General features: G+C 34.0%; 1 protein-coding gene, 2 long non-coding RNA genes and 1 other non-coding gene across 4 annotated transcripts; 1 reads left to right on the forward strand and 3 right to left on the reverse strand.

The window, feature by feature from the left end:
* On the reverse strand, nt 1-1,223 carry LOC110446903. The gene is made up of 2 exons (XR_002462517.1): nt 895-1,223; nt 1-847 (listed from the first exon to the last, which is right to left on the reverse strand). It is a non-coding gene; the product is annotated as an uncharacterized LOC110446903 (long non-coding RNA).
* A 1,728-nt stretch (nt 1,224-2,951) lies between these two features.
* LOC110446911 (endoplasmic reticulum-Golgi intermediate compartment protein 3-like) lies at nt 2,952-23,610 on the reverse strand. The gene is made up of 13 exons (XM_021492252.1): nt 23,423-23,610; nt 20,488-20,646; nt 19,702-19,821; nt 18,101-18,132; nt 16,931-16,998; nt 15,329-15,467; nt 13,070-13,154; nt 12,668-12,699; nt 12,312-12,408; nt 7,418-7,482; nt 6,809-6,945; nt 6,288-6,343; nt 2,952-5,581 (listed from the first exon to the last, which is right to left on the reverse strand). The coding sequence occupies exons 1-13, from the start codon at nt 23,517-23,519 to the stop codon at nt 5,502-5,504; spliced, it is 1,167 nt and encodes a 388-aa protein (XP_021347927.1). The 5' UTR covers nt 23,520-23,610; the 3' UTR covers nt 2,952-5,501.
* Trnap-cgg lies at nt 7,678-7,749 on the reverse strand. Its single transcript has one exon. It is a non-coding gene; the product is annotated as a tRNA-Pro (tRNA).
* On the forward strand, nt 7,955-10,618 carry LOC110446912. Its single transcript, XR_002462519.1, has 3 exons — nt 7,955-8,012; nt 8,913-9,045; nt 10,500-10,618. It is a non-coding gene; the product is annotated as an uncharacterized LOC110446912 (long non-coding RNA).
* Nucleotides 23,611-26,829: the final 3,219 nt, after the last annotated feature.

Consider the following 26,829-nt stretch of genomic DNA (forward strand, 5'->3'; position numbering starts at 1 on the left):
TTCGATTTTCCTCCACTTTTATTTCACATGTTATATGCTTGCACAAAAGGATGTTTTTTTTTCTTAATAAATATCTGACGATAAAGTGATGCTTAAATTGTTTTTCTTTCTCACATTTCGTCTTTATATGACTTAAACACTGCTTGTACACACATACATGTACGATTCATGTAAATCATTAAAGTACCCCTCAGTTCAATATTAACCATTGCCCAACAACATTTCGAATTTAAAACATATTTCTCCTGATTTCCTGGTACAATTTTAAAGTTAGCTTCCTCGGCAGGCAAAGGAGGAATGTCGTATAAATTCCTATGATTAAGAGACATACAATTTTATCATTTTTCTTAAATATTTTTAAACCAAAATTGACTTTCTTATTCAGACAACCAGTATAACATACTAGATTATATATAATACAACCAATAAACTTGCTTTGTAGGATAATGTCTGAACGGTAAAAATATTTCAATTGCATATTATATTCTAAAATCAATATTTTCGCAGCTTTCTTTCGTTCACTTTATAAAAGATCTCATTATAAATTTCGGAATTCGTGAAATTTCTTGGATTAGAATATTCAAAATCTTCTTTGCTGCAAATGAAAATAGTGACTAGGTTTGGATTAATTGTATAACTAATAGACATGGTTACTGTAAATAGCTTGATTGTCAAGATGGTATTTCTTTATTCATGAAAAAAATGAGATTTCGTAAAAAGAAGGTAAAAAGATGCCTGTACCTTGTGTCTATATCTATATTTGCGATTTTCTCTTTCCATAATATACTCGTCAACGATAGGCGATTTATGTTATTTTACTATGTTTATACGGCACAAACTAAATCACCTTACCGTGTCAGTATTAACATTTTTATACCGCACAAACTAAATCACCTTACCGTGTCAATATTAACATTTTTGCTCCATGAATATGGAAAAGAAATAAACGAAATGTGTATCATTTTAAAACAATCACGTTATGTTGTTAACATATATAATGATTTTATCTATATCTACCATTTAACAAACAAATAATTGGTTTCCTTATGGCCCCTTTCTCTTAAACCATTCACAAAAAACTTATACCAGCAAATTTCATTACCCGACAACAACTTTTACTCAATCAACAACATGTTATCACTCCAATGCTCAATTTTTTCTTTTGAAATACCGACAGCTAAAATGAATTTTAATAATTAAATAAACAAGAAAATTAACGTAAATTTGTATAACAAAGTATATATTTAAAATGAATTGTTTCAAAACATTTGGACAGGCAAAAACACTAAGTGTTTTATATATATATATAGATATATATAACTATAACATGTATTCAAATCTGATAAAACAAATCCTGTGTTACATACAATGAATTGTATTGAATCAGGATCTCGTTTTGTTTTCTTGGGTTAATTATACATACTTTTAAGGTCGAACGTGATTATATTGTACTCGTGACAATGAAATATGCTGGTTTAAAAAATATGGATTTCAAAAACAATGACAATATTCAACAAACTAGTTAAACGTAACCTGAATATCAAGTTAAAAAAGGGACGAATCATGTGCAGTGAATCCGCAGTGGAAAAACAAACTTGATTATTTTTTCGTATAAAAAGGGTAGCGAACGGGAGGGCCGATAACTTGGATAGAGTCGATATATCAAATGAACAAAAAGCCTGTATTTATAAGTATATAACACTGATATAATGTCAAATGAAATATAAGAATACGTATAAATGGAGGACGATATCAATGGTACCGCTATTTGAGAGTACGGTTACTCACAGTATACATTTGTAAAAGTAGAACTTAATAATGATCAACCGATGTCGTACGCTCTTTATACCTAATATATATATCACGTGATTTTATATATACCTTATATGTAAAGCACGTGTTTTATACGCCTCATATGTAAAGCAGGTGTTTTCAAAAAAAGTATATATATCCTCTCTAAATGTTCCATCCATCTTACTTTAAATATGTCAATTTATATCCTATATCTAATTCCTACATGACATGTTTTAATGTAGATATGAATTATATGTACATAGTATGTCAATATTTATATAAATATTTTATATTAATATAAAAACAACAGTCATTCAAACACATGTGCACGCTTCGAATGACATATATTCAATCCCAAAATATACACAATACCTGCAGACATACCTGTACACGAACCGTACAATATAACATTACCCATCCTTACTTAAGTAATACTTTGGATCATCGTGTGGACGATGAGTTTGATTTTTCGTAGAATGTCATTGGGCAGATGGAAATAGAAATACCAATTTCTCAATATAGTTCGTATCCGGAACAAAGAAATTTCACTTATTAAGAAAACTCGGTACATGTATTTTATTCCTCGATATTTTATTTTTATAAAAAAAAAAATAAAAAAATGTATCTTTATAATTCAACTTTTTTGGTAATCTCCATTGCGTACTGTAGATCTCTTTAAGTGATTTTGAATCTGCAATAGCGAGGCTTAAAGAACACTTCCTAAGTAACAGTTTAATTATACTGTAGGTATTACAATTACATAAGTAACAGTTTAATTATACTGTAGGTATTACAATTACATAAGTAACAGTTTAATTATACTGTAGGTATTACAATTACATAAGTAACAGTTTAATTATACTGTAGGTATTACAATTACATAAGTAACAGTTTAATTATACTGTAGGTATTACAATTACATAAGTAACAGTTTAATTATACTGTAGGTATTACAATTACATAAGTAACAGTTTAATTATACTGTAGGTATTACAATTACATAAGTAACAGTTTAATTATACTGTAGGTATTACAATTACATAAGTAACAGTTTAATTATACTGTAGGTATTACAATTACATAAGTAACAGTTTAATTATACTGTAGGTATTACAATTTCAATGTACCATGGCAATGCTCAATTCTGATTCTGATGCACTTTTATATAATTACCTAGTATAAAAATGTACACAAAGAGAAGGCTTCATTTATAATATATTTGCAAATGACTTTTTTTCAAGCTTAGTTGTATCTCAATATGATGGCTGGATCTTTGCAAGATATATTCCAATTCGTTTGAAATAAAAATGTCTTTAGTTTGAAATAAAAATGTCTTATATTTAATTATTTATATATAAGGACACGTGCCTGGTAATAACACCCATACATCATTTTTTTCTATTACAGTATAAGTAAAATGAAGAGAACATATTCTTGTGAAAGTATCACATAGAATCCAGAGAACAATAGGATTGAATTCAACATAGCTATGATTGGTACCTGCTAGAGCTCATTCTATACATGATTGGTACCTGCTAGAACTCATTCTATACATGATTGGTACCTGCTAGAACTCATTCTATACAGCAGAGACACCATTGCACAGTTGGAATGAAGAAGTATCAATATTCTTTTTGTGTGTATTTTCAGACTTTATTTGCCAATTAAGAAAATTTCACATGTTACATAGAACCTTTAATTTCTCTATGTTTTCTGTTGCGATTTTGAAAGCTCACACTAAGAAAGTCTACATAATTTCACATCAAACTCGATTTCTGATCTACATGTCCGTTTCACAACGTTAACGTTTTTTAACATTGGCAGCATTTAAATTCGATTCTCTACGTAGTAGTAATTACGTTCTGCACTGAACGATACACAAAAGATGTGTATCATTGACAATCCTAGATGAAATGATGACATAAACTGATATAACTTGGTTCCTACTCCAACAAGTCGTGATGGGGTTTATATTATTGTTTTCTTTTCAAATAAACAGCATAAATCAATGTTTAATTCAAAACTGAAACATATGATACCTTTTACACAGCATCTATATCAATGATAGCAATGTTTGAATTCAATAGTAAATATATATTCTACCTTGTACATGACATTTATATCAATATTTTCTTTATATGAAAACCGCAGACATCGATGTTTGATTGTACATGACATTCCTATAAATATTTTCTTCATAAATAAACAGCAAATATTGAAATTATGAAACCGTGTACTTATTTTAATTAAAGATTTGCATGACATTATCTAATGACTCCTTTTTCTCATTGAACATTTATTTTATTTTAATGTAATTAACTATTAATTGAAATGGAGTATGATATAAACGGTATTCAACAAATTTCACATGGAAATGTCAACTAAATTAGGATGAATACGAATTAGGATTAAAAACAGTTTTGTCAGATAACCATATATTTTGACTGTCCCGCCTCGATAAATAAATTCCATATTTTTGTCATAACGGTTCGATTCCAAATTACCAAAATTATTCCAAAATTTTTTGATGTATTCCCTTCTTTTTGGCCTGAATCTCTCTATACGTAAATTGACGGGTTTTTTTCTTTCTTTTTCTATAAATATACTAAAGTTTACATTAACCGGAGAGTAAACTATTTAAGTTTCAACAAGACACTGATGACCTGCTCCTACACTAAGAAACAGAGGCCAAGGTCAGGGTCATAAAAAGTCATACAAAATGCTGTACTCATAAAAGGAGCAGAAACATATGATGTTGTTTGACCGTAGTACATAGCCTATAACTGACTTAAACACCGAGACAGTACCAGCTGGATGTATGGACCTGAATTTATCTCTCACACCAAAATTTAGGCAGACAGAAAACTGTTATTATAACATTCTATCAACAACAAATGAAATACTTCACATACAAATGTCTTAATGTATGTCATCAATTGCATATAAATTACATTTAATGAGAAAAAAAACTCTCAAACCAATTTATATTCACAGAGGATTAAACAAGAGCATTTGATAACATACATGTCAATCTCTGGACCATCCCATAAGGGGGATGAAACCGTAGAAAACTGTTTGCAGCATTTCTTCAGTTCCATGGTACAGTGAAACATAGTTTATCAATCAATGATCATCTTATATCATTTTTAAAGATTATTCACACCTTTAACTGTTGCATTCCAGAAGTACAACTAAAGAGCCAGTGACTGTCATGAGCTTAATTATCCTGTTCATTCAACCAATGACCAATGACAAACGCTTTAGGGGTCATTACAGCTAATTAGGTCAGGCTTGACCGGGTTTCACACCTCTTTGTGAGGTGTTATAAGGTGTTATTTGTAGTATCATTTGCATTACATGCTATAAACATTCGGCATTGACCTCTATGGGCCTTTTTTGCCACCTAAGATGGACGAATCTGGTCAGAATGATAAGATAGATGGACCAGACTGAGTCATATGTCTTCAGAAAAAGGAAAATATTGGGGTTCAGATCTACAGTGACAGTCCCTCTCATGGAAGGAAAGATGACATATGTGTGACAAAGGGAGGTAATTAAGAAGTCTCCAATTGTGGTAAAAATAATAATGATTAACAATATTTTCAATTAATGTATACTTAGTTAAGTTTTGAACAATTTTTACCATATTTACAATCCACTCTCATTTTCATATCACATTTTTCCTCGAAACATCACATTACACAGTCTCATGTGGCTTTTCCTAGATCAATTTTTTTCTGTATTGCTCTTGCCGAGTGATAAACCATGGAATCAATGAGGCCAGCAACTAAAACAGAATATGGGGAAAACGTGTTACTGTTATCAACAATTCACAGTAATTCCTTGTTATTTCTGACCACAGAGTATTTCTGGATCAACCATTCACAGTAATTCCTTGTTATTTCTGACCACAGCGTATTTCTGGATCAACCATTCACAGTAATTCCTTGTTAATTCTGACCACAGAGTATTTCTGGATCAAAATTTCACAGTAATTCCTTGTTATTAATTTTGGAGCAATTTTTCAGATCAACAAAAGCAAGTTTGGAAATATGAAAAAAGAATTTTGGTGATTATCTCAGCCTGGATTAACAAGACTTGAGTGAAAAAACAGTCTACAGAAAAATTTCACTCAATATCATGTTATTGAATGATTTTTTTTTCTTTTTTGTAACATTGGTTTTATTTCAACTGAAAGCTAAACAGTTTTATCTAAATTGTAAATATATATATATGTTCAGAAATTCAGAAAACTTCACTATAAAATTAAGAATGGTTGTAAAACAAGTAATTAATTGTTCATGATAAGTAACAAATGTGATTATTTTCATATAATATAAAGATAAGATAGCTGGGAAATGTTTTTATCATCTCGAAAATGTAAAGATAATTCTACAGGCAATAGCTTTTCCAAACTTGTCTCTCAGAAAGAAAGAAAAATACTCATGGCATCATCTGAAATTGTTTCTAGAAGCTGTTAAGATCATACATACCAGTAAACACTCCTCCTACAATGGCACACACTCCCGTCAAAAAGTGCATGAATGATCTGAAATAGCAAAATATTATGTTAATAATGAGTCACACCCTTTGTTTATAAAATATCAAGCCAATTTCCCCATATGGTTCCACTCTTATCCCTCCCCCTCATCCCCCTATCCTATCCCAATGTGCAGAGGTCGGAGAGGGTGGGGCACCCTCTGTTCCTATGCAAAAGTTCTGTTATGCCAAAAATGGTTGCTCCACACCAAAATTGTTAAAATCTTAAAGGAATCTATTCTTAATCTTTATTAAATTGTTTTACTTGAAAAGATTTATTAAGTATAAATCTTTATTCAGTTTGATAGAGATGATATCAGAAATCATTTTGTTATGAAGAGGGAAATAAGAATCATGAATAAGATGAAAAACATCAATCTTAAGTGACCCTGACCCTCCTGACAGCTGAGCTGAAAACTCCTGATATATGCTGTGAAACAAGATTGATAACAATTGCTGTGTACATGTAACTTACCGATGTTTTTCTGTATATTTAACCATCATGGGAGATAACTCATACATGACAAACACACCAGGAAGGCCACTTTCCCCTGTGGCCGCTCCTACCACCTTGGAATGTTTTGTCACAGAATACTGGTTGGTGAAAAGTGTCTGTGGATACAGACAAAATATGCATTAAAAACATCATTTCTACGAGAAAAGAATTAACTATAAAGTAATTCTATCAAGTGATGCTTAAACAGAAGTAACACAGAGTTCTGAATCGAGATGAGGGGGCCAAAGAGTTTTGCACATCCATGACCAGGTATTTTACAACAGCTATAAATGTACATACGCTTATAGGGTAGCCAAACCAAAGTTGACTTTATCTTGCCATCTTGTACATATTTTCCATCTTCTTCTTTTTTTGCAATTTATTGGTCATTTGTCTAATGAATGTGACAGAGTACATACTTTATAAGTCATCAACACTTTATCAGTTGTACTATATGAACTTTCTATAATAAATATTTACCAACTCGAAAAAAAATGTTTAGAAATAATTCAGTAATTAATTCCACAATTGTAAAATTCTGATATTTAGGAAAATTAACATACCGGTATATATATATGTATAATTTACCTTGCCATTGGTTTTAACATATGTCGTTGGGACTACTTTTACAAAGTATTGGAACATCATCTGATCTGAAATAGAGAAATGGTTTCATTTTAATTTCAAATGTCATGTTATCAATTAAAATAAGATGGATATGAGGTAGACCTGTCCATGTGTATTTTCTCCTCATGATGCCCCCGATTTAAATTATATTTTTTTGCCTTAATTGTATCCTTTACTTTTAACAAAAAAATAATACAAAAAATAATAAAAGTACAAAAATTGGGCTAAGCCGGGATTCGAACCCGGGACCTCGCGCACCCGAAGCGCGAATCATACCCCTAGACCACTTAGCCATGCCATTTGTGCAGCGATTAAAATTGACATTTTACTGCGATGCATGTCTTCATGCCCGTACTTTCTATTTCGATTTATGCAATATTATGTCCATATTAAACATACAACGGTTAACAATTAATTACTCAATTCATTTCTGTATACATGTGGATTTCTTATTTGTTCACTTCTACGTGGCATAATCTGTGACAGTTACCGGAAGTTACAGTTAACAGAAGAATCACGACTTCCGGTTTGGACTGTACCGATTAGATTCTTTTAGGTAAGCTCAAACATGACTAGAACATCTCTTTCTTGCTAACTAAAGACAACGAATGTAGGATTTATTCGACACTGAACACTATTTTGTCGACTGGATACTAGCAGATATTTAAGAATTACATTCTGAAATCACGTACGGTTTCATGACCATCAACTTCAATTCAAGTTCAACCACGCTTCACCGCAAGGTCGACAATTCACTCGGATTGCACGTTAATATTACAAGCTTACGAAACCGAGCTTGAAGTTGACGCAAGTTTATTTTTACCTCGGCAGTGGCTTATATCTAACTTTGGAAACATTGTCTGGGCGTGAAATGCTCTAACATTCTCCATGCGATGCATGTTCGTGTTTGAGTCGTCTCCTATTTCGACGGATCTCAATGACCAGTTAATGTAAAGACTTCTGTTTTTCGCAGTCCACCCAAATTGGAAATTGAACTCAAATGGGCCTATTTGTGGAATCTTTTTCTATTGGACTTCAAAATTGTCAATTTTTTTGGATTGATTAGGCAATCAGATATCATGAGTTTAATGTTTTGTATGTAACAGACATATTGTACAGTAGGTATGTACTTTGTGTGATTATATAGATGACACAGTGTACAGTAGGTATGTACTTTGTGTGATTATATAGATGACACAATGTACTATATGAAGATTATGAGGATACCAGGGGTCAACACTAACGGTAGACCGTAGGACAGGGTCCACCAAAATCTTGGTCCACTTAATCCTGAAAGTGGTGGACCGGCGTGAATCTGCTTGTATTAATTTGTCGGAAACTTTTCAGTGTTTGAGTCGCTCATGGTATAGTTTGTTGCAATCATTTATAATAATATCACAACACATGTACATGAAAAAAGAAATAGTGCATAATCTACTGATTTCTCTTTTTACAGAAATGCCTGTTGGAAACATAGGGTATGGCCATAGTGGTCCATCCTGCTTTGACAAGATGAAGATAGGATTCCTGATGGGCTTCTCTGTTGGGATGGCATCTGGTATTTTATTTGGTGGATTTTCAGCTTTAAGGTACAGATTCAGTCCAAAAAACCCCATATTGTTAACACTTGATACAATTAATATATATATCTGTGCATGCCCATGAACCCATCAAAACACTACAGAAATTAGAAGACATGTAAAATCAATCTAAAGTTATCTTTATTGCCATTGTGAATTTTGTACTTTAATCAAAAAAAAAATCTGTAAATGTTATTTTTTCTCTACTAAACTTTTGTAATTCATTTTTTACTAGTATTTAAATAATTTTTGATGGCTTCAGTCTGAGTTGTAGATAAATTATTGATAAAAACAAACAAAGATAATAGAGGTGAAAGTAAATAAAAAATGAAACATTTTGTCTACCTAGTATCCACACTCGGGTGGGAAAAAGACAAAGACAGTCAAGTACAAATTAATTTAAACAAAAGAATATTGTGAGCATTTTCCACTAACTCCTTAAGTAGAAAAATACAAAAATATCTGACTCCTGCCTTCAAAATAATAATAATGATAATTCAAGGTTCTTATATATATACCAACTTAATCACAACCTAGTTCCAAGGTCGTCTCAAAGCGGTTCACAAATTATTATCCATGGTTATAGGGCCTTTGCAACCAGCTAATATCGTTCTCAACTCCCTGGGAAGCACACAGCCTGCTTTCAACAATTCTAACAATTCTATTATCTAAATATCTGACTTCTGTCGTCAGTGGAATATTACCCAGATATCTGACTTCTGTCGTCAATGGAATATTACCCAAATATCTGACTTCTGATTTCAGCAGAATATTACCCAAATATTTCACTCCTGGCTTCAGTAAAATATTTCCCAAATATCTGACACCTGACTTCAGTGTAATATTACCCAAATATTTGACTCCTGATTTCAGTTGAATTTTACCTAAATATTTGACTCCTGGCTTCAGTAAAATATTACCCAAATGTCTAACCCCTTACTTCAGTAGAATATAACCTAAGTAAGTGGAGTGTATACGAAGCGAACACTTGGCTAGGGAGGATGCCCAAATATCTGACTCCTGAATAATATTACCCAAATATCTGACTCTTGATTTCAGTAGGATATTACCTAAATAATTGACTCCTGACTTTAGTAAAATATTACCCAAATGTCTAAAACCTGACTTCTGCAAAATATTACCCAAATAATTGACTCCAGACTTCAGTTAAATATTTCCCAAATATCTGACTCCTGACTTCAGTGTAATATTACCCAAATATTTCACTCCTGACTTCAGTGGAAATTTAACGAACTATTTGAATCCTGGCTTCAGTAAAATATTACCCAAATATCTGACTCCTGACTTCAGTAGAATATTACCCAAATATCTGACTCCCGATTAGTTGAGCCATAATCACAATGTATTGAAACGAAACGTGATGGCTTACACCCCCCCATAAAAGAGTGATGCATAAATATCTAAATGAAAACTAATGTATTTATTCGTGTCTTGTGTTACAGATATGGTTTACGAGGGCGAGAGTTGGTACAGACAGTCGGAAAGACAATGTTACAAGGTGGTGGGACGTTTGGGACATTTATGACAGTTGGCACGGCGATACGTTGCTAGCCAATCATACATTTAATAGGACATTTATGACAGTTGGCACGGCGATACGTTGCTAGCCAGTCATACATTTAATAGGACATTTATGACAGTTGGCACGGCGATACGTTGCTAGCCAGTCATACATTTAATAGGACATTTATGACAGTTGGCACGGCGATACGTTGCTAGCCAGTCATACATTTAATAGGACATTTATGACAGTTGGCACGGCGATACGTTGCTAGCCAGTCATACATTAGGGCATTTAACGAAATTTTGTGACTCATCATATAATTGAACACTGCTCAATGTACAGGAAGAGTCAAAACAAACCACAGAATCATTTGGTCCATTAATGTCGGTCTACCAGTGTACTGTGGTTTCACAGGGGAAGTCACTCTGGTGAAAATGAAGTGTTAATGTTACTACTTGACTATAACCATACTACTGGAGTGTGAAAATACTTATATTCAGCGAAGAAGACTTAAAAACATGGTAAAAAAAGTGTTGATGTGCATTTTGTGTGTATAATTCCGTGGAGATATTTAAAGCATTAAGGATGCCACTGAAAGGGGAACCAGTAATCATATATATAATCAGTTGAAATATTATTCTGCTTTGTGATGCAATGATATTGCACCTAATAATCAGGAACTGTATCACAGTTTTCACAAGATGTTAATAATAGGCATTCTGTGATGTATCACTTCATTTAATTCTCCTAAATGATTATCATATATGACAACAGAATTCCTCACATTCTTGTTTAAAGGAGTCGGGACTTGTCATTTTATACATGTGGATGTCTATGTGTAGTACCACGAGTTTTCAGGGTTTCCAGACTTCTGTTTACCATGTGGGTCCACTCCTGTACTTGAATGTGATTCTATACAATGACCTGTTTCATTTAATTAATCATGTCTCATGCCATTGACAGAACATTCATGAATAAACAAAGTTAAAAACAACCTACATTATTTGTCTTCTATATATATATGTAAGGTAGCTGAATAAAGTTCTTCTCAGCTGCATTACACAGATGATCCTACATGGCTAGGGCCAAACAATAATTTTTAATAATATTAAACCACAGCTATATTCCAAATATGAATATTGGTGTGTTGTGGGGGGCACTTATAATTGATTTAACAGATACAGCTGACTCAGGACCTTGATACTAGACTCAAGGAGAACTTAATATTTCACAAATGAACAGCAAAATACTACAAGTATTTTTTGTACATGCTGGAACAGTATCTGTTAGTACTGTAATGCCTGATCGGGGCCATTGATAGTATCCATGGTAAACAGAACAGTTTAAGATGTGACACAACATTCGGTTTTGGCTTAACCCTTTCACCACCATAGACCATAATGGACCTATCCAGATCAATGCATAGTAGATTTTATTCAAGTTACATAGGGGTGAAAGGCTTAATATAGTGATGATTAGTTTGTCATCTATGATTAAATATGACGATCTCATTCTTATTATTTAACAGCAATTAATGCTCTGAAAGACGGACCTGAAACGAAACATTTTGGCTGAATATGTGCCTTTGAACCTACTGACTAACACAGATATTAGAACTGACCTTTAATTAACTTGTTTGATGTATCGTGACATAATTGTATATTGATGCAAGAATCACAGGAATAGGTTTCGAATACCAGCTGTCGAATAATTAAAATTATCAAAAAGAATTATATATGACAATACAAACCTTCCTCGGCGACTTGGTTAGTATTGTCCAGCGGGTTGATGATGCCTGGGTAATCTTTACCAAAGGAAAGGTGTTGGATGGCATGTGTTATATTAAACTGAAACAGAATTAATTTAATATTAAATTCATTTATTTTTTTGGAAGAGTTGTGACTTTATCGAAGTCTATTTAGAACTGATTTTTATGCAGTTTACAGTTCACACACAAACCTAAATTATGGTTAAATATAACAATTTCACTGGAGATGCTGTCTATAAATCATTATCTTTTATTGTACAGATCGAGGTCTGCTATAACTGCCAGAATTCAAACCCAAGTCTACAATCAATGACTCAGATATTGTCACATGTACTTACTTTCTGTCCACCAAATGCTTGCAGGTCATGAACTACAAAAACAAATGGAGATAAAATAAACATGGCTTAAGCAGACATACATATACGTATTTAGAAATGCTCCAAAAAATTGAAATCCTCATTCAGAAACTAGACATATGTCACTACATAACTGACAAAGCTGTTGTGGAGTTAGATGCAGTGTTTCATTATTCCTAAGTATATATGTTATAGTATATTATAATGTCATCACTTAAGCACCTTATTTGAGAACATATTTAGATCCAACTTCATGTATTGGTCAAATATGAGAATGCCTCAAAAACTTTGTGACATGGTTCAAATGTCAAGGTCACCTTATTTCTACTGTCAGTGGTGGTACATGTATATGCTTCCATTATCTCACAAAGAATGATAACATACCATGAGCATGATGTTGCTGGAAGCTTTTTCCTGGAGCAAAATGGAAGTTACCAGCTACTTTATTGACCTCCAGATAGCCGTACACCTACAACATAGACATCACGGTTAGATAGCCATACACCTACAACATAGACATCACAGTTAGATAGCCGTCCACCTACAACATAGACATCACAGTTAGATAGCCGTACACCTACAACATAGACGTCACGGTTAGATAGCCGTACACCTACAACATATACGTCACGGTTAGATAGCTGTACACCTACAATTTAAACGTCACGAGTAGATAGCCGTACACCTACAACATAAACGTCAAGAGTAGATAGCTGTATATCTACAATATAAACGTCAAGAGTAGATAGCTGTATATCTACAATATAAACGTCACAAGTAGATAGCCGGATACCTACAATTTAAACGTCACGAGAAGATAGCCGTACACCTACAATTTAAACGTCACGAGTAGATAGCCGTACCCCTGCAACATATACGTCACGGTTAGATAGCTGTACACCTACAACATAGACGTCACGAGTTGATAGCCGTACACCTACAATTTAAACGTCACGAGTAGATAGCCGTACACCTACACCATAGACATCACGGTTAGATAGCCGTACACCTACCACATACACGTCACGGTTAGATAGCTGTACACCTACAACATAGACGTCACGAGTTGATAGCCGTACACCTACAATTTAAACGTCACGAGTAGATAGCCGTACACCTGCAACATATACGTCACGGTTAGATAGCCGTACACCTACAACATAAACGTCACGAGTTGATAGCCGTATACCTACAATATAAACGTCACGAGTTGATAGCTTTACATCTACAATATAAATGTCACGAGTAGATAGCTGTACACCTACAATATAAACGTCACAAGTAGATAGCCGTACACCTACAATATAAACGTCACGAGAAGATAGCCGTACACCTACAACATAAACGTCACGGTTAGATAGCCGTACACCTACAACATAGACGTCACGAGTTGATAGCCGTACACCTACAACATAAACGTCAAGAGTAGATAGCTGTATACCTACAATATAAACGTCACAAGTAGATAGCTGTATACCTACAATTTAAACGTCACGAGAAGATAGCCGTACACCTACAATTTAAACGTCACGAGAAGATAGCCGTACACCTACAACATAAACGTCAAGAGTAGATAGCTGTATATCTACAATATAAACGTCACAAGTAGATAGCCGTATACCTACAATATAAACGTCAGGAGTTGATAGCCGTATACCTACAACATAAACGTCACGAGTAGATAGTCGTATACCTACAATATAAACGTCACGGTTAGATAGCTGTACACCTACAACATAGACATCATGGTTAGATAGCCGTACACCTACAACATAGACATCATGGTTAGATAGCCGTATACCTACAACACCTACAACATAGACGGCACGGTTAGATAGCCATACACCTACAGCATAAACGTCACAAGTCGATAGCCGTACACCTACAATTTAAACGTCACGAGTAGATAGTCGTATACCCACAATATAAACGTCACAAGGTGATAGCCGTACACCTACAACATATACGTCACGGTTAGATAGACGTACACCTACAATATAGACGTCAGGAGTAGATAGCCGTATACCTACAATATAAACGTCACGAGTTGATAGCCGTACAACTACAATATAAACGTCACAAGTAGATAGCCGTACACCTACAATATAAACGTCACAAGTAGATAGCCGTATACCTACAACATAAACGTCAGGAGTTGATAGCCGTATACCTACAATATAAACGGCACGAGTAGATAGCCTTATATATTTTTATGTTATTTTGAGACATATAGATAGATAAATTCAGCAATGCAGTTTCAGTCACTTTTCATGCACTTTCTCCCTCATTGGAAATTTGGAATGAGGGATATCTCCCACATTGGTGGTTTCTGAGGTTGACACCTAAGCGATATGACAAGATTTTCAGGAGTCGTCCTTCTTTGGTTTGATATCTAATCTACCTATTGAATGTTTGGAAGTTTTATTTTTATAGGCAATCATTATCGGTATAATGAGGTATTTCTTCTTATTATATTACATCCTAGATAATTCTTTTTTGGCAAAAAAATCAGTGAGCCCAAAAATCAAGACCTTAGCTTGGATAAAATACAAATCAAACAAATGATTGTCCAAAATATTCCCATTATCATGAGTATATACATGGTTGATGCTAGTGTTGAAATCAGTCTTTTAGTTTCTATACCTGACATCCTTCGTTCTTCTGCGACTTCATTTTGTCTGACCATCCCTCACGTTCACACTGCGAGATCCCCTCCGCGTTATTGAATGCCCAGCCTTTCTTCCTGTACGCCTCCCTTACATCCTCACAGTTGTTACAACACCTGGAAAACATAACATTGTTGACCTCAATTTTCTTTCTCAGACCCTTCAGCTCAGTTTGTATTGATATGTCTGAGGTAGGACCCTACAGCTGAGTTTGTATTGATATGTCTCAGGTAGTATATATAAGTATAAGTATATACAAAAAAAGACAAGAGTTTCTTCGACTTCCTTAGCCCTTTCTCCTCTTTAGAGGTTCATCAGGAGAACTGTTTATTCATGTTGACAGGACAACAACACAACACAGACAGTGATGACGTCATGATACATTTTTCACATACATTTTCTTTATTTATTCATGCAACGATCTGTGTTGTTAGAACAACTAAAACCAGGTTTTAATATATTGATAAACATTGATTCTTTTGACTCTCGCTGTACAGTGTCTTCTGTAGCTTGATTATATAGGAAAAAGTATAGAGTAGTACATTGTATAGATATACATGTATTCTATTCCGTCTTTGCGTATTGCAGAGTTATCTGTTCTTGTGAGCAGGTATTGATTGTTACGTCATTGGTTTGTGTGAGAAAATTACGTCGTTTTTTCAAAAATTGATGATGTTACTCTCACAAACAAATGACGTAACAATCAATACCTGCTCACAAGTGCAGATAACTCTTCAATACGAAAAGACAGAATACAAACGGTAAAGAACTAAAGGTATATATTTTAGCATAAATTGTATTTTAGCATGATTAACACAAACTTAACCCTTTCACCCCTATGTAACTTTAGTAGACTCTACCACGCATTGATCTGGATGAGTTCATTATGGTCTACAGTGGTGAAAGGGTTACTTGATGTTTTGGTGTATTGTTTTCTATTACAAATGTTGTGAGTTGAAATTCATCAATGTGCTAAATGAGTTTAAAGTTTATTTGCTGAATATTTTGTTGGCTAAAATAAGTTCATTTAATTACAAATGTTTGATACTTATAATAGTTTTTTTTCTTTTTAAATACAAAGCAGTTTGAAGTTTGAGTTCGAGAGATACCTGAAGAAAGTTACAATTTCATTAGAAAACTTTTTTTCACATTATAACATTTTTGAAAAATTATCATTAGAGCAAACAATTGGAACAAAAGCCTATTCTCAAACAAATCGACTGTTGAAATCTGAATTAGATCATTTTACATGTATATGGACATTTTCACAAACATTGCAAATAACAATTTTTGGAAATACTAAATTTTGAGGTGAAATATTGTCAAGTGGGAAAAAAATCTGGTTAAGAGGTGGATTTTAAAAATTAAAATTGAACTTAAATTTCTCATTGTTTTTATATGGCAGTTTCAATTAACATTAGCCTTTTTAAAATTAAGTTTCGACACCAATTTTTCAGAAGAAAATGATATTAAAATTGTAAAGGGGTGTAGCAAAACATATCTTAGAAGTAAAGTCCCATGTATTACTTGTTTTGCTTCCATGTGGAATTAGGATGGCATCAATGTAAATAGTACGTACTTTTTACCATCTGTCTCTGCTCCATAACAAGACTCACAGCGACTTGGATCAAGTGCCTTTGTAACCGTCTGCAATATAAGAATTTATTCAAAACATTAACAAGGTAAAGGACTGAAATAGTGGTTTTAGATTTAGTGTTTGTACATATAAATATATTTACAGTGTAACTCAACACAAAAAAATAGGTCTATTCTGAACCAGGTAAATGAAAAGAGGCCCAGAGGGCCTGTAACGTTCACCTGAATATTTAAGCAGTCATAGCAAAATATTCTCATTAAATGCTATACTGTACTACAAATGTTTCACTTGCAAACTTTGTTGACTCCATCTGTTGAAACTACCAGCCAATATTATTTATGATTCTATGTTTTTTTGGTTCTTCTTCAGAAGTTGATTGAAGTGTTTGACATTTTCCCCTGTGACCTTGTAAGTAGGTCAAGGTAATTTTCCTTCTCAAACTTTATTGGCTCTATCCCAAGAAGCTACCAGGCAAATCTTATGAATCCATTCCTTTTAGTTCTTCAGAACAAATAGTTTGAACTGTTGTTGACCTCTAGATCTGTGACCTTTAAAGTAGGTTGATGTCATTTTCATTTGCAATCATTGGTGAGCTCTATCCTGAGAAGCCACCAGCCAAATATTATGATTCTATGCCTTTCGATTATTCTTCAGAAGTTGTTTGTAGTGTTTGACATATTTGACCGCTGTGACCTTGAAAGTAGGTCAAGGTCATTTTCATTATCAAACTTTGTCAGGCTCCAACCAACGAAGTTGACGGACGACAATGAACGACAGACGCCACACCATGACATAAGCTCACTTGCTTTTCGGGCAGTTGAGCTAAAAATATGGGGTTGGAGGGAGACATTTACAATTGCGAGGGTGTGTGGGGTGGTGGTCTACAGCATTTGTAAACAATATATGTAGTATAATTGGCTTCAGAAAAAGATGTGGGTTGTGGGTAAATACAAAGAAATGCCCTTTAAGTCTCCATGTGTGCTGCAGATTATCATTGTTTATAAGATATATCACAAGACGAAGTGTTAGTACAGTATTTCAAATATAACTTCAAGCAGAGCATTTACTATTTTAATATAAACTTTGACAATTGTAAATAAAACATGATACAATGTATCTGTTTTGTAAAACATCTCACTAAAATGAGCTTACCTCTACTATGTCTTTAGATTGATCTCCTAGTGCTGAAAAAATCAAACCAATTAATTAGTTCCTGCTTATGGATTGACTGGTAAAAGGGAAATTTTATAGCATTACAGTTTTATAACCCAGTAACTTTTCATAGTTTCATATACAAAATGTATGCATATACAATTTATCAACCCAGTGACTTTTCATTCATTCATACCTGTCATATATATACATACAACTTAACAAAATTATTTACCGGTATTTTTAAATTCTGTTTATTGTAAATCTCTATACAAATGTAGATGACATCAGCTGTTTGGACAGGCAAGTATTTAATGTTCCATATCGGGTAAGGTTTAAAATGAAGAGGAGATTGACAGTACCTGGGACTGGTAAGGATACTGGGTAGTTCCAATACGTAATCAGTGAAGTTCTTTTGGAAAAGGTGATATAAAACAAATGTTATTCCTAAAAATTATGGTCTAACAAACTTATGTTATGGCCCAAACCAAAAAGACCATAACACTGTGACTGAAGGACCATGCTCACTGATGATGGTACCACAGTATGTGACACTCCACCATTTTATCATAGAGATTGGTCACCCTAAATTGCCTGACTAAACGAGTGAGACTCTGCAAAGAGAGGTCAGAGTGTACAAAACATTAGTACACAACCAGAGGTGTACAACTTCTTATTTAGAGAACTATCCTAGAGGCAGATTGGGAAAATTGATATGCCTACTTATATTTTTATAGTAAATATTGAGAATGTTCACTATAGTCCTGATGTAAACTACTAGCCCCCGGCATCAAGCTAGTGGAACCGGGCACCTCTGGCAACTGTTGTTATGTCAAGATGTGTGTGATAATAGAAATCCCCTCGGTCAAACATTACAGGAGTCATGGTCAAGACGCCAAAGGACAACAACAGACTGATAACAGTACATATTGAGAAAGAAGAAAATTATTTGGGGAAATATACCCAAATAAAATCACTTCAGCTATGTGTACATTTTACTGTACATACAACAAATGAAAAGTCATGATTAGGTGTCACCATACCTAGGCAACACAGAGTATCATAAAAACCTGGGTAATTTGCACAGATTTTTGTGCTGAAATAAAATTTGTAGACGGAGGTAGGATTTAAATTGAAGCCTTGATAGGGGTCAAGGGACCAGGCTCTGGTGGGGGTCGAAGGGTGAGGCCCCGGTGGGGGTCAATGGGTGAGGGTCAAAACGTAGAATTTAAACAGCATATCGAGCAAAACCAGTAATTGCATCTTGTTAAACAAATCATCAACAAAAGTATTAAGAGTGTGATATAATCTAACATCATTACTCTTTATGTTTATATATGAATCATCACAACCACAAATACTGTGTTCACTAAAAGTTACAAATATTGTTATTAATTCATCATTTTACAAGTATAAGAGCCTGGACTATTTACGTCAATGATGTTGTAAAATTCTACTTTCTGAAGTATTAAGAAGTCTTGACTAACTAGGTTAACTTAGAGTGTTAGAACTAGCTGTGTGGTAACAAAATTAATACATATTTTCTTAATGTTCAAGCCTGGATTAGATATGTATGATATTATGTAATGTGAGTAGCATACTTTCTTTCTCTGGCTTGTCATCTTTGATATTGCCATCCTGATCGAGTCGCTGTTTGAACAAATGGTGGTCAACATCAAGTTGCTGTTCGCCAGAAACATCCATGGCATCTATACTGAGATCTGTAATATAAAGAGTTTGTACAAAATTAACCCTTTCATACTGAGCCATCCCCTCACAAAAACATCTTTGGTGCTATATTAACCCTTTCACCACTAAGTAACTTTAGTAGACTCTCCCATGTATTGATATGGATGAGTCTATTATGGTCTTCAGTGGTAAGGGTTAATATTTTAAGTTATACAAACTTATATTAGTGTGGTGTGGAGACACTGTATGTGTTTTATATGTCTTCTGGTAGGAAATTCAACCTCCAAATCACTGTGTACATAAACTGTCCTTCAGGGGAAGCTTTTTGAATTCTTGTTTGCAGGGATTCATTGGTGAAAGGGTTAAACTGGAAATTTCCAAAGATTTAGTCCTCCATAAATATGGCAATTACTTGTCCTGAATGACAAACATAAAACTATATCTACTTTTCAATTATTTGTGTTTCTTGTGATTTCTAAATTTAACTTATCGGTAACTCCCAAATCTACATTGTAGCTTAACCCTTTCACCCCTATTTAACTAAGTACACTCTTCCATGCATTGATCTGGATGAGTCCATTATGGTCCACAGTGGTGAAGGGTTAATATAGGTGAAATGTCAAGGAAGCTATTACCATAACAACAATATCCTACCATAATACATCTTGTCAAAGAGATCTGTTTGGAATGATACTTACATGCACATGGTATTTTTGCAAAAGTAGCGTTGATGTTGATGTTGAGTTTCTGGCCTCTGGTGGTGTCAACAAATAACTCTGGTTGGATATCCGTAGTCAGATAATAATTTAACTCTGACAGGAACAGGACAAACATCAGCAGTCCACTAAAAATGGTAACTGAAAAAGTCAATTAGATAGTAAAACACACTAGCTGGAGCATTGTCATAGTCTTTGATAATATAGTCATATTGCAAGTTTCTGGTTGTTTCACCCTTAAATCTGTTTGTCAAATGTTGTGTTGTGTGAGGTTGTTCAGGGGTGGATGCTGGATTTTTAAATGTGGACCCCCGCCCATGCACACATTCTCAGAGGTCCCCCCCCCCCTTACACAAGAGTAAAACTATCATGTTTTAGTAGTGTGAGGCTAATACATACAGTCTTATATTTTTTTTTATTGTCTTATTTGTTCAATGGACTCGTATACACATGGTGGACCAGATCTCCACAAACCAAACACCTGATGTTCATCTCCCCCCTCCCCCCCTCCCCATTATTAATATTTAAACAGATACTTAAAAATATATATTTATTTTGGCGGAATAACCTTGGGTGACCTGGATTTGGAATGGAATGACCTATAGGGCGAAACGACCTGGATTCCAGGCAAAAGTGAGTCTGGGTCGTTTCGCCCGTTATCCCTTTCGCACTTCGGTTCATTTAATCCCAAATCCATAAGCCGGTTTAATTTGTGCTATATAACCAAGGTAAGCATAGAACCCGGTTAACTCATTAGCAAACAGACATTCAAATTACTTTTATTTATTTGTTTGTAATATATCTCAATAATTGTTGAAGTTCTCCTTAAAACGTAATCGAGTTACCGACTTATTAATCTTGCAATCTTTATCAGGTCCAGTACACTCTGCCGATTGAGCTATATAGCTGTAAAGACCTATAATAGCTCTATCTGAAAGGTTCCGGGTTGTTTCGCCCCAAATCCTGTTCGCCCTAGGTTGTTTTGCGCCAGGTTGTTTCGCCCTACAACATTTTTTTAGGGCGAAACATTGTTTGGTATTTTCTTTTCATTTTTATTTGTTTTAAGTCACAAATTAAGTCTTCTTAGTCTTTCATATCATTAAAATCAGTTTTATTTTTAAAAAAAATGTGTTTGTGTTGTTTTAAGTACATTTTAAAGCAAAAAACGGATTACGTTATTTTCTTAACGCCGACACACATTATAACATATATTGAATTGAATTTTAGAAATAAGCAAGAATAGAGAAATGAAACAAAAATGGTGTAATTTTAAAAATTGCGGGGTATACAACAATATTATTTTCCATGTTAACACATTTAAATTAGTTTAGTGTACGGCTGTACGCATACTCGTCGCCGTGTGACGATGTTTTCTTTACTTGATTTCTGCACAAGTCCATGTTGTTTTTTGCTAATTGGAGATTATGTCCATTTTGAGAAGTTTTGATAGTACCACGGAATTAGATTTAAGTCCGTGATAGTACCGACCAATAAAAATTAATATGCATATTTGAGTAGATAATTTTGAGTAGGTAACTTGTCATAAATAGAGCATTTCTCAATACTGTGTTATAATTCAACATTAGACGCAGACAGCATGTGGCTATCTGAAGTGATGTGTGTGACTGTTGGCAGCATAGAACCTGGCAGCATAGAATCTGCCAGACTGGCAAGTACATTATTATACAAGTATATTTAATGTATTTTGATAATTCCCTAAGTAAATTGCCAACGTTTATTTCATAATTCAAATGTACACATCTGCTTAACAATTAAAATACGTATCTATGTACTTGGGTAATTATTTACATTTCGTATACGACTCTAGAGAAATTATTAATTTTTGTTCATTATATGTCCATATCTTATCTATATATTATAAGTATTGTACTTAGAGAAATTAATTTAGTTTCATTATATGTCCATATCTTATCTATATATTATAAGTATTGTACTTAAAGAAATTAATTTAGTTTCATTATCATGATATCCATATCTTATCTATATATTATAGATATATATAATTAAAGTATTAATTTCTTTTCATTCTTATACGCAATTTGTACCTAATCTATGTCCATTTCGTATACGTATCTATGTACTAAGAGAAATTTGTTTTATATAAAATGGCTGACGTGACAGGGTGCTTTTTAATTGTTTATATCATGTTTTAAATATTTTTAACGTTAAAATATATACAGGTGCATTTTATAAAGAACAACATTACTTAATTAAGGTAAAGAAATGAAAACGATAATATACAGTATATTCCGGATATTAGTATGTCCGTTGTAGGATTCGGTGATGAATATACAGGTTCGTTCTTCACCTTCCGGCACGTAATTATATCTTGATTCAAGAGAAAGATATTTTCTTTTAACTTTTAACATGATATTTATGACTTAAAGAAAAAAAATGTTTTTTAGGGCGAAACAACCTGGGGCGAACGGGATTTGGGGCGAAACAACCCTTAGGGCGAACGTGATTTGGAGCGAAACAACCCGTTACCATCTGAAATAGGTATTTTGAGCTATTTTCAAGTGATTTTCTTTTTTAAGGAAAACGGAACAAAGTCGCATTTAAGAGAAGATTGTATCATTAGGTTCATAACAAAAGACATAAAATATAAGTTCTCTTTTTAAAAATAATGATGTAAAGAAATCGGAAATTTTAAATTTATGAAAAATGAAAATATACATCTAGCTGTATGCTTTTTGTAGTCAACATTACCATTAACATTACTGTTTTATGCGACTTTGCTTTAATTTAATGAAATTTGAAATCTGAGAAAATATTGCTCAATACAGCTTTAATTTATAGGTGTATATAGCTATATAGCTCAATCGGCAGAGTGTACTGGACCTGTTTATGTCAAAAGCGGACAACAAATCAAATCAACAAACGATCATCAGCTTACTCGTAGCTCCGCCAAAGGTTTTCACGCGGAAATCTTCAAGCGTTTTTGGGTATGCATCAAATTGGCGCAGTCTTTCCAATATCGAATTTTTCTCCATAGCGTATTTCCTTTTTCTGTCATACAACAAATGTTATAAAGATTTGACGAATTGAACAACCGAACGTGTCGGCTTTTAAACAGGAAGTAGACACTTGAATGTGGTTTCAGAGTATAAAAGAGTTCCACACAAGGGGAGAAACGGATGTCATACGATTTCGGTTCAATATCGACCCATAAAAAAAAATGCCCCATACATGTAGCCACAGACATTCCTTTATGCCAGAATCAAGAGGGATTGTATTTTTGTGATTCGATATAATTTGTGTATTTTCTCCCTGAATATGCTGTTCAGTTAGACTTAAATCCAGTATACTGTCTTAGTGTAGAAACAGCGGGTTTCAAATTAAAGTGTTAAGTAATCGTTTACCTTTAAGTAATCAGTATAGCTAAATTAATAAACCAAATGTGTCATAAAAACCAGAAAACCGATGTTATTACGACGTAGCAGACTCGAGGGGTAATAACTTCGACAAGTAAACTCTTTCCAATCAAGCCTCCCGTCAAAACCTTTCCTCTACCCTCCGGATCCTCTGACATTAATCTTTACATTGTTGAAGTTGGTCAGTAGGCACTGTAGAAGTAGAACCAGCTATTATAAATGTATTGACCTTACTGTAGGGAAACACGATCCTTTGTTTCTTTCATGTAAATCATGCATGGTTACCCGATTTTTGTCATCAAGTTGACGTTATTTTATGTACCAAATTATGTCCAGCAGCTTTATTTGCTGTATTCTAACTCGTTTACATCCTGTCATTATACGCCGATGGTACGGATAGATATATTTCTTTATTTCTTTTATTTCCTCTCGATAGAGAGATTACAAATATTGCATTAATGAATACACAGTATTAGAAAAAAAAGCACAGTTCATTTGTTTCTAAACATTTTGTTAGCAACTACTGAGTATTTACCATTTATATAAACATTTTAGAAGCACTCTCACATGTTCGGTATTTCATTTATATAAGATATATATTATTATATATTATACGCTAATATTATACCATAGTTGTCCATTACAGTCAAATCTCCGACAATGTCAAGGGTTGGACACCAGTTCACGTACGTGTACATGTAATGTATGGTTCATATCAATCATCATTTGTTTTAGATCAGGAAGTATGCCGATCATAAAATGCTCCCAGTGATCATTATTTAGCCCTATTCCGTCTTTGCATATTGCAGAGTTCTTAACCACATTCTTATAACAAATGGTTTCCATTGACCATGACACGGAACAAAAATATCTGGAAAAATCATAAAGGAAGTTTTCAATATGGAATTTGCTCATTGTTTCTAAAATATCTGGAATGAAGCCGTACACCCTTTCTCTACTAGCAAATAAAAAGTCGCACAAGCGCGTTATGAAAATCTTTTTCTCTTTTTTCAGATGAACATTAAGCTAGCACGACAAAGCTTATTCCAAAACATTAATTTGCGGTGTTTAACTTGACTCCAAACATCGAAAACTCTAACAGACTGAGTTGTTGTTGCCGTTCGAGATTGTTTTGAATACCCACAACGTCTTCTAACAGCATATTAAATCAACAAATGAATCCATTTTTCTACACGATGTAGTTGAAATGTTAATTACAGAAATGCGTTTTTTAGTTTTGTGTACATTTTGTTATCAAACATTGATTGCTGAAGCCATAACAATACATCGATGATGACATACACTGCATTTGATTGATCCTCTGTCAATTGGTCCAGAGACGTATAACCACGGAATTAAACTGCAATCTAAGTCGATTGGTTTTACGTCCGCTTCATTACCGAGTAGTTCGGTTATCCATCAAACCATTAGTCCGTGGTATACTATACCGCTGTAGTGTATATACGTCTGTGCATAGGAGGGCAACGGGTACTAGAGAATCATATAGACATAATACAACTACTGCTTTTTTTCTTCGACTACCTAATCTTCCGCCATATATTTCGTTACAATATGGACTTAAATATGTAATCTGTAACTCGACTTTGTACGAACATCGTGAGATTTTTTCTCCGTGCTGGTATACCCCAACCCAACCCGACTGACCTTTCATTTCAGAATATTTTATTGTACTGATCTTATGTACAAAAGGAATTGGGCAACAGGCATAGCCTATATAAGCCCTCTCCTTACAAAACATAACAGTATATACATATCATATACATGTTACTTTTACAGATGTTTCTTTAAGTATTAAAATATTATTATTTGTACTGTAATGAACAGTTATGCAAGTTATTGAGTGTGTGTGCGAACCAGTGGCGTTTATTTCCGGTGTCCTGTCGAGAGGTACGTGTGTACGTTTGGAGTATTGTCAGCTTAACGTGATCGTGTAAATAAACCATGTGTAATCAGTGTTATGTTGCGTTTGTGGTTTTTACATAGCTTTTGGCATCGGCTGAAAGCGCTCGTAAGACCAGAAAGTTAGTGACGTCATAAAAAATTGGGATAACCTGATTTACCCCAGAATGTTTTGAGCTAGCAGTATATAAGCGAGGCTTCATCTCATTCTGGGACATAGTGGATGATATCCTGCGGTTGGTGGAAGAATTTAGTCGGTCTGGGGCTAATGTTTATGTCGTGGAGCTTTTGCCTAGATGGGATGTCTCCAAGGTTCCTGGCCTTAGTCTGAAGTCATATCGGAAAAGCCGTCTTGTCATTAATTCATTATTGGAGAAGAGGTTGGGTATCAGATTAGTAAGACTACCCACTCTGCATTATCCACTAGATTACAGCTCAGATGGTGTTCATCTTTCGTTACGGGGAATGCAGAAGTATTACCAGCGTTTGCGAAGTTTACCCGGGCGGCCTGGAAGTCTCTTTTAATGTTAAACGCATTATGGAGAAGAAACAAGGCCCTTTTTAGGGCCACCATTTTAATAAAAATGTTCTGTTGATGTTCGAAAAAACGCTGAAACTAGAAATGTCGGAACGAGGAGCAGAATTAAGTGAAAGACAAGTCGAGGTATCTAAGAAAGATGACATTGGTATAAGTTCAGTCAAGTATATACTCAGTGAAGAATGATGAAGAAAGGAATTCAAGGAACGGACACCAAAAAAAACAATAACAACTCAGCACATGCATGACACTAATCACTAACAACCAGTCCGTCGGATGGGACTATAAATGGTGGCCCGTGTGAGAAATGTCCAATTTCGCACGGAAAAAATCCCTCTGGGTTTTTCGAAAAAGAGCAGGCGCGTACACGCCGACTCAGAGGACAGGAAAAATTTATTCAAAATTTTTAAGGTAGGGTCTCTTTATTAAGATATTTAGAAGGACTTCCAAATTTTATACATAAACCAAATT

This window comes from Mizuhopecten yessoensis, unplaced genomic scaffold, assembly GCF_002113885.1.
Source record: "Mizuhopecten yessoensis strain PY_sf001 unplaced genomic scaffold, ASM211388v2 scaffold3049, whole genome shotgun sequence".
NCBI lineage: Eukaryota > Metazoa > Mollusca > Bivalvia > Pectinida > Pectinidae > Mizuhopecten > Mizuhopecten yessoensis.